Source organism: Pelodiscus sinensis, chromosome 1 (assembly GCF_052426305.1).
Source record: "Pelodiscus sinensis isolate ZL-2025 chromosome 1, ASM5242630v1, whole genome shotgun sequence".
Taxonomy (NCBI): Eukaryota; Metazoa; Chordata; order Testudines; family Trionychidae; genus Pelodiscus; species Pelodiscus sinensis.
This window is the reverse complement of record NC_143052.1, coordinates 188,399,358-188,409,212: the sequence shown is the minus strand read 5'-3', so window position 1 is coordinate 188,409,212 and position 9,855 is coordinate 188,399,358. Positions and strand designations below refer to the sequence as shown.

The 9,855-nt window shown below is 38.7% G+C and overlaps 1 protein-coding gene across 1 annotated transcript in view; it reads right to left on the bottom strand.

Moving 5' to 3' along the window:
- IFNGR2 (interferon gamma receptor 2) overlaps positions 1-9,855 on the bottom strand; it is a 34,174-nt gene that overhangs the window by 7,401 nt on the left and 16,918 nt on the right. The window contains exons 4-6 of the mRNA XM_075911074.2: positions 7,413-7,564; positions 5,670-5,829; positions 4,051-4,208 (exon numbers count right to left, since the gene is read on the bottom strand). Coding sequence (XP_075767189.2) covers positions 4,051-4,208; positions 5,670-5,829; positions 7,413-7,564 — 470 coding nt within the window. The remainder of the gene's footprint in view (positions 1-4,050; positions 4,209-5,669; positions 5,830-7,412; positions 7,565-9,855) is intronic.

Here is a 9,855-nt window from a genome sequence, read left to right as displayed (position 1 = left end):
CTAGAAATGGAGGGGAAAAAAACCCAGTAAATCAGTTATACTTTACAAAATAAATTGGTTGATCATTTAAACGTCTATACGTGAATATCTCTCGTGGACACTTGATAATTTTGGCCTTACTCTCTCTGTGTCTATGCACTCCAATTGTAAAATGGGGACATTACCCTCATCTCAGGAGTGTTATGAAAAGTATTTCAGTAAAGTTTGAGAAGTACTAAAGATGCTATGAGGAAAGCAGGATTTGAAGGGTGTGCAGTAAATGAACCATGGGGGCACACAAACAATGAAAAGGATAATAAGAAATACTGAATAACCCACCTACTGAATGAGATTCTCTGGAAAAAGTAATATTTGATCATGCAATTAAAGACTTATCAGAATGCACATGTACATGGGGGATGAATTATTTTTGCAGGCAACCCTATTTCTGTCTGTTCCCAAATTCTGAGTGCTTAACATTGCAACATTAATAAAAGTTTTGTAATTTAGGGTTTTGTATGCAAACTAGTCCCCACAAACTAAACAGTAAATCCTGCAGCCCCCACTCTCTGACTTTCCAGTCACTAAGAGTTTTGCAAGAATTAGGACTGCGGGAATTGGACTTAAAGTATTTTCATATTAGAATCACTCCTACTTTTGGTGACTGGAGTAACTCTGAGAAGTTAATCTGATATATGATTATTTTTAAACGGAGCACAAAATGTCCCAATTTACTTTTCTGTTAAATGTATTGGGATTCTGTTGCTTAATGGAAGACAGTAGAAAAAACCTGCAGCATCTTTCATTTCATACTGAACTAGGGAATTTCCATTCTATTTCATATCATGTGTTGATGCTGAGAAAACCTGGCAAGGCAAAACGCAAGTAAATTCTATAGGAATTTTCCAGTCTCTAACTACTTTATAAATGTAGTCACATACCCATCAGGAGCATTCTGTAGTTTCTTACCACTTTATCGACACAGAGTAGGAATTTCTCCATGCTAAAACATCACTTTAACATAGATGCATCCCAATTTACATCTAATCTACATAGGTAGTTAGCATTTATTTCACAGACGTAAGGCGTTTACAGTACATATGAAGCAATTTGTGTGTTATAATTTGGAGAGGGTGATCTTAAAAGCTGGCTCTATTTAAAAGTCACATTACAAGAACCAAAGCTATCAACAGTGTTTTCAAAAATGTGTCCATCGCAGAATTTGAGGCAGCTGTTAGGAAACATAAGACTCACATGTACAAAGCAGTCAAACTCTGTAGTTATGATCACGGACACATACTAAGGCTGTTAAATTTAGATTAATTAACTAATCAAATAGTTGATAGGATTGCCACTGACTATTTGATTAGTCTATAAGGGTGCCTCTGCCTTTGAACTGTAGCAAGAGCCCTACCTCAGGGAGCACGGGGGCTTCCTTTTGAAATGTTCAAGAGCCCCAATAGGCTCTTGCACATTTCAAAGGCTGAGGCACCACAAGGAGCGCAGGGCCAGCTTCTGCTTATCGGATAGTCAACCAGTCTCTTACAACCCTAACATATACCTGGGATTAATTTTTTAAAAACCAAGATCAGTGCAATGTTAGAATAAATTCAAAGAGCTTTTTTAAATCTCCTAAAAACTAAAAAAAAAAAAATCAAGGGTCAAATGGGCATTTAAAGCAGCAGCATAGCAAACTAACTTCTCCCCCGCCCCCCAACTTCCTTAGTTCACACTTAAATCATTTTCAGCAAAACAAGTGTTCTAATTAGCTTTAATACTTTGAAAGCTTGTTTCATTTCCCATTGTAGAGATTACTTGTCATGAAACACTTAACTTTCAAACATGACCTACTCAAACTATCTTTTAAAAGCAAAATATACCACAAATTAACCATGTACAGCTCTGACACCACTCACCCATCTGAACGTAACAAAATTTAATTGCTACAGCTTTGAGTTGGAAATTTTTAGTTTCTGAATTTGTCAAAGTATACAATGATAGTCTTCATCAACATTTTTTTCCTTAAACATGCAAACATCAACTTATAGGCTGTGTCTAGATTGTATCCCTTTTCCGTAAAAGGGATGCAAATTAGACATATCACAATTGCAAATGAAGCGGGGATTTAAATCTCCCCCGCTTCATTAGCATAAAAATGGCTGCCACTTTTTTCCGGCTCGGAGCTTTGCCGGAAAAAAGTGCCAGTCTAGACCCGGATCTTTTGGAAAATAAAGCCTTTTCCGAAAGATCCCTTATCCCTCCCTAAATGTTTTATGGTTGAGGAATAATTTATGAGGAGTAACGTTAGTTTGGACTAAGGACTTTAATCTGAACTAACGTGTCCCGGTGCGCACTTCCTGGTTCAAATCACCTGTGATTCGAACTAGTGTGCCGGCGAGATCATGTTAATGAAGCGCGGGATATTTAAAATCCCCGCTTCATTAACTACTTCAGTCTCCTCCATTTGCATCCCTAGTCCGATCTAGGGATGCAGTGTTGACGTACCCTAAGGTTTTTAGCAGTTACACAGTTACCTTATTAAATGTTTTAACACCCTTAGTTCTAATGATAATTTTTTTCACATATTTACAGATGTAAGAGGAGGAAGAAAAGCACTAGGTCAGTTAACCTCTCTTGGAAAGCTTCTGCATTTAGAAACAATTCTGCTTATGTATAATTCATTATTCGTGTTATTTGCCTGAAAACAGTTTCACGGTTGCTGAAGTATTCACCTGATTTCTGCTGTGGGTACTATACATTTGAAATCCTAATGACCTCAACACCAATTCAGGGTTATAAACTCTGGTGGAGAGTAAGCATTAGAAAACAGATGAACTCCTACAGTCCGCTCCATAATATACTGTGAATTTTTTAAAAGTGGACATATTTAGGTACTTACCTGCCTGCCCCCTATCATCCTAGTACCCAAATGTATAAAATTATTAAATTTATCCTCGCAAAACCCTTTTGAGGTAAGAAATCATCATCTTCATTTTACAGATAGGAACTATGGCAGAGACAGATTAAGTGACCTGCCAAAAGTCATGCAGGAAGTCGATAGCAGACTTGGAAACTGAATCCAGATCCTAAAGTCCTAATCCACACAAAACCAGCCTAACTCAAAGGACTGTTTGTTTAACACATGAACAAAAAAAAGAAAAAGTACTTTACTAGACCAACTGTAAGCAACACTCAACTGTGATGTGGATGTCTCAAACCATCCAACACTCCGGTCATCTGAAGAAGTGGGCTGTGCCCACAAAAGCTCATGATACCATCTACATGTTTTGTTAGTTTTTAAAGTGCTACCAGACCATCTGTTGTTTTTTATGTTTTTCCTGTTATAGACAAACTTGGCTATCTCTCTGAAACTTAAATTAATGATCAGTGGAAAAACACTTCCTGTTTAAGAATTAAAAAGAGGAAGATGAAAAGGACTGAAATGTTCTTCACTATTGATATGCATAAGCTGCCAGAAAAAGAATCACATGCATCTTTGTCATTAATTTGTGAATTGCAGGAAGCCAGCCAAATAAGAGACACTTCTCCTCTCTCCAGCCTTCAGAGATGCTCTCTTCCCAGGACAGCCTGCATACTTAACCCGTCTTCCCCAGCCACACCCCAGAGCAACGATTCAAATTAAGCATATACATTTTCATTTTATTTTTCAAAAAACAAAAATTAATTGAGTTAAAGACCCAAGCAACACCAGGGAAATCTTCTGGTTATATATAACAAGAAAGTGCCCCAAGAAAACAAAAAATGGAGCCTCATTTTTTAATATTATGATAGTTTCACATAAAGGAAAACCCCAATAGCTGTACTTAAGGATTCCAGCTAAGTAAAATGATATAAACTGAAGTAACATTATAGCCACACTACAACAAACAGAGCTGCACTGAAAAATATGAAAAATACATACTCTGCATTTATGTATTTATGCATTTAAGATGTGAACTCAGAAAGGTGAATTTCATATTTTGTGGATTCTATGTGACCTGAACTAACCCAACCAGTTTATTCCAGGCACACCACTTTATTTTGTTTAACAGAAAGACAAAAAGCACATACCTCTTCAATGTGTGGTGGAATTTTAAAAGGAGGTTGAAACCAATATTTAATGATTTTCTGAAATTTCTTAATTAAAAGATAGCAGGTAATTGCTAAAATCACCACAGTAACTATAGTTCCAACAAATACTATTACAACGATTACAGTTTTGGTCACATCTGAAAAGAGAAAAAAAAAAGGTTGTATCACTATGTAACATACATATTCTTTTTACTCCATTTGTGTCAAGTTTATCAGCAAGTTCTGATTTAATTTTCACATTAAAAAGTTATCAGTTGTGTCGAACAACAATTTAAATTACATCATTATAATAAGTTGGGGACAGACTTCTCTTCTTTAATATGATACTGAAGCATTCTTTATTGTGTACTAGGCATGTTCAAATGTGCTTAATTAAGTAACCATGGAATTGCTGAGAATTTCACCGATTAAACAGTTACACATGGGGCGATTAGTGCGCACAGAGTACCAGCTTTTAAGCCTGCTCCTCGTATATGCCAGGGGCCTGTATGTAACTGTGAAGGTTAACTGATAAAGCACTGGGTAACTGGTGACATACCGAGTTGAAATTCACAGGCTGCAACCCAAATCCCCTTAAACAAAAAATTATAAATATTGATGTATTAGCCCTGTATAATTGTTCTATTAAGCAATGTTTCAGTACGAGATACCAGAATGGCAGACCCAGAGACTTCGCTCTCAGATTCATCCACCCTGCCCTGCTAAGGCAGTCTCGCACTGAAACATAGCGTAAATTTAGCATGTGAGTAGTTTCAGCAGTGTATGTACTTAAAGGTAAGAACATATTTTAAGAGCTTTGCTAGGTTAGAGCCAAAGTGTTCAGTGTCTTACCACCCTACAGTGGCACCTTCTTTGATACATTTGCATAGGAAGGGAAAAGAAAAAGTATGTAAGCATGAAGCCTATATGCCTAGAGATGATTCTTCTGGGTTAGCATATGAGATGTAGCATGAGAGCTTAAATCTACACTGGCCTTACAACAAAGTTTAAAACCGCATGTAAGCTCAGATATAGACAAACAAGATTTTAATGCTGTGGCCAACAGTGCAGAGGGGGCAAAACTTGACTGACTTCTGAATTGTGCTTGCCCTCCCCAACCTTGTCTCTGAATTCTCTCTCTCCAGCTACACAAATGGCAAAGTTGGCTATCTGGTGAATGGCATAGGGCAGACAGAGATGTGGCGAGTATCATTATTTTCTCTTTAAAGAAACTGGATTCAAGGTAAGAAGAGGACCTACCAGTTAATAATTTCCCTTAAAAGACCAAAATATATTTGTATTTGTACATTCTTTAATGAGAAATATCCAAAATAGCCCAGTCAGCCCAAAAAGGGGGGGGGGGGGGAGGGAGATTTATCTAGGGTGGGGAAAAGGAGGCAGACACTCTGCTTTACTTTCTCTTTTTTTAATTAAGCTGCTGAAAACTCATGTGAAAATGAATGAGAATATGCTCTTGAGCTACTCAAAAATTCCCCTTTTAGAACTGAAGACAGGTACTGATACAGTAAATCAAGGCAGGCAGCCATATATGGCTTAGATTTTATAACAGGTTCATCACAATGGAGATAAAAGAGTTGTTCATGAAGTAAGATTTATACCATCAACTGTAGTTTTGTTACAAATGATGTCGCTTAACAGTCCAATGTTGCTCTTAAGTACAAGGTCTCCCAAGAGTTCTGCTTGTATTTGAAAACAATACTCTGTCATTTGTTTTAAATTCTGAAGTTTAATTTGTGTATTCCTGGTCTGTATAGATTTCTGTTTAAAAAAAAAAAAGTTCTATGTTAGAGCAAAGTAATATTATTATAAAACATTTCTATTAAGAATTATTTTCAATATAGATTAACTTGAAATCACAAGTTTCCATTTAAAAGCTTCACAATATTCTGTTTTATAACTATTAATGTATATAACCTGCAAGAGGAGTAGCAGTGTAACAGTATGAACTTCTTATTGTAGTGCATTTTAAATGCACATTTTATGAAATAGAGGCACTCCTCCTCAAAAAAACCAAATCTGGCTAGTTACACTCCCTATCTATCACAGACATGATTATTTTGTGAAGGCATGTAGCTTGGCAGAGGGAGTTGGAATTGTAAAAACCAAAAACCAAAAATATCCTCAAAAACAAGTCTGTTGTTTTAAAATACCATCATCTAAGATGGGATTCCTAAAACCATTAATCTAGGGATTACAGACAAATGCAAAATTTGGTTGCATGTTCTGCATAAACCTTCCACTCTTGACACCAGTGCCACTGGCACAAGATAGCAAGAACTGAATTAGATAAAGTTCTAGCCAATGAAGATCCTGACTTTCACCAGTTTCCCTCTTTGCTCACTCACAAGAATGGAGCTGGCAGGGAGAATTGTAGGGCAATGCTAAATGCATTTTTATGTCCACAATCTTAACACAGCTAGCAGTTTGCCTCCCCCCCCCCCAGTGGTAGGTAACTCAGTTCAGAACAGGTCTTCTAATAACACTGACAGCTAGGATTCAAGAGTCTGAGTTCTGACTCATCTGTCTGCCAGTTGGAGGAGGAGGAAGATGTTACAAGTAAATCAGAAAATTTTGATGTTTCTGATTTAAAGGAGGGAGATGATTTAATCTTGACACAGCCTTTTTAAAAAGTGCAGCTAAACTTAATTGAAATCAAAAGGGTTAAGTTGTTTGAAAGCCAGAAGCAAATAATTTAATAAAAAGGGAAAAAATTTGGCGGGTCTCTGTCTTTACAGCAAAACACTCCTCATTTAGGGTAGTCTATTCATCTCAAAGCCACCGTGTCTAAACTGGGGATTTTCCTTGCTTATAGCTACTGGGGGCTCAGATAAAGTTTGACTATGCTAGGGATTTGGTGGTGTACACAATGTGTTTGCAAAACCTCAACAGGCCATGATCTGAATGGACACAGTTCACCTTTCTTGATACTGTACAAATGAGGTCTTGTAGCAGCTTTGCACCTGTCTACATTAGGGCTTTTATTTGAACCAGCACAGCTACTCCAGTAGTAACTGGACACAAGTGGTGGAAGTTCCCAGAGCAAACAAGGCCTAATAAAGAGAAAAATCTTAGAGATCCTAAGTACAATGTTCAAAAGTACCTAGGGAGTCCCATTTGCAAAAGCGACTTGGGCTCCCAAACACCTTGAAAATCAGACTCCTAAGTCACTTAAGGATGTTGGAAAACTTCACATCCAGTCATTTAGCAATACATAATGCATTTGAGCCCCGATTAAATTCACTTCCCTTCAGTTCTGATGGAAAAAAGATGATTACTACAACTGTGTCCTCCATTGATTTCTACCATTTTGCCAAAGAAAGTAGAGAAATAAGAATTCTTACCTTTAGTTTATTTGTTGATTTCTCCCAGTAGAACACATTATACCACAAATTATCTTCTTGGAAACCATCTTCTTTGAAAAGGGGCAAGAAACTAAGTAAAAGTGAATCAGATGTTGAAGTCACATTTTCTATAACAGGAGGTCCTATAATAGCTGAAAATAAATAAAAAATAGATGAACATTTGGAATTTTTAAAAATGAGCATGTTTCCTGCTAGTTAAAATCTGATACATAATATGAAACTACTGACATCTTGTTAGCTGGAGGAAATATAGGGCATTCAAATACATTTACTCCTTAATTATTTCAAATAGCTACATGACACTAAACATTTGTTTTAATTTAGCTTTTTATGTGCATTTAAATGATATGAAGAATCATTTCCTGTCTAATTTACCTTGAAAAATGATCAAACTGTAGCAGGATCTATCTGCAGTTCACACTGACTTTTACATGGCCTTGTTGCTATTAATCTGATTTAAATTTTTCTTTCAAAATGCAAGATGCATTCTGGGCTTCCAGCAAAATAAGCTTAGTCTGTGCCAACAGATAGGACATTGGACTTAGAATCAGAAGATGTGGGTTCTGTTACTAGTTATGCTACTTACTCATTGCGTAATTTTGGGAAAAATCATTTCACTCTATTCCTCACTTTTATCCCCAGTGACATTTACTATCATTTGCAAAGCACTGACAACTACAGATAAATACACGGTATGTATGTTTTACCTATTATTATTACTATTATTTCTGATTAGTAGTCTCTCTCACACCCCATGACCAGGCAATCAACTTCAGAATAGCGTGTCTCATGCCCATAGTCAACCTACACCTGGAGAAGGTCACAAAAGGAAACTGACAAAGATGTTATAGCCAGCTGCATCTGTGAAATGCTCCTGTATTTCAAAATGGCACTACTGTTATATGCTGCAGTTGTTGAGAAAAAGAAAGCAAAAAGATTCTGGAGGAAGAAGACGAGAAGACGAGATGCAGCAAAGAGGAGAGGTGAGATGCGTGCAACAGGATAGAAGGAGAACCCAGGCCTTGTCCACAGTTAGGGATTTGTACTGGTTCTAGTCACAGGTGTGACTACATTAGTACCCATCCCAGTACAGGGCAAAACTGGTATTTGCTCTACAGCAAGTTACCTTTATTTTAAGCCAGATTAGGTCTAATCAGTGCACATAGCAGCTATACCTGTCTACCTTAGGAGTTTGCACTGCCCCAGCTACATCAATGGCTTATCTCCAATGGCTGGGATGGGAGCAAACCCCGTGTAGCTTGGGCCTAAAAACGATGAAAAGAAATGGATATGTTTGTATGTTATATTTTAATTTTACCATTGAACATTTGGTTGGTCACCTAAGTTTGGAAGGGAATTGCTAAAACAGGAGGTGAGGAAACTCTTTTGGGGTCGAAGGCCACTGACCCACAGAATAATCAGTCAGAGGTCACACACAAGTGAGAAACAAAAAACAACCACCAAAAAATTCCTCACTGGCCTGACCCCCAAGTGAGGAGAGAAGCCCCCCCCCACAGATGTGGCCCCCAACCTGAGACACCTCACTCCCCTCAAGCTCTAGCCTCATGGGGGTAGAGATGGGTGGGGGTGGAGGAAGGAAGGTGCTGAGGCTCAGGGCTTACCGCCAGGACTGGATTAATTCTTCTGGGGGCCTGAGATTTTGTGGGGCTCCCCAGAGCTCTGGGGTGAGGCAAAATAATGAGGTGTTCAGTGTACGGGAAGGGGCTGCCGGGAAACATTCTGAGGGTAGAAGAGCTCTGGGGCCTGGGTAGGAGGTAGGTACAAGAGCAGGCTGGGGGTGAGGGTGTGGGGTCTGGGCGGGAGGTAGGGTGCAGGAATGGGCTTGTGTTGTGGGGTCTAGGTAGGAGGGAAGGAGAGGACTGGGATGCCTACTTGGTGCAGCTCCTGGAGGGAGAGGGGGAGCACAGATGTCTTCATATGGCTCTGAGCACTGCAGGGAAGCTTTCTCTGCAGGCACTTCCCTCCACACAGCTCCTGCTGGCCATGATTCCCAGCCAAGAGAAAGATGGGTTGGTGTATGCAGGGAGCACTTCCCTGCAGTGCACATAGCCACTTCCCCCTGACAGATCCAGCCTGCAGGCCATAATTGCCGCCATCCCTGTGCTAAAATGTACCTTCCAGTTCAGATACAAGACAATCAAGCAATTAGTTTATCCCTAATTATTGTTACTGCATGGCATGAAGAAAAAAGGTGAGTTGCTCTGAACTCTTAGGTTACATCTACACTGCAGGCTTTTTGCACAAGAATGGATGTTCTTGCGCAAAAACTTGTGGTGCATCTACACTGCACGTGCGTTCTTGCTCAAGTAAATTTACAGTAAAGTGTTGGAACAGAGGGCTTCTTGCGCAAGAGCTATTCCTCTCCCCACGAGGAATAAGCCCTCTTGCGCAAGAAGTGTGG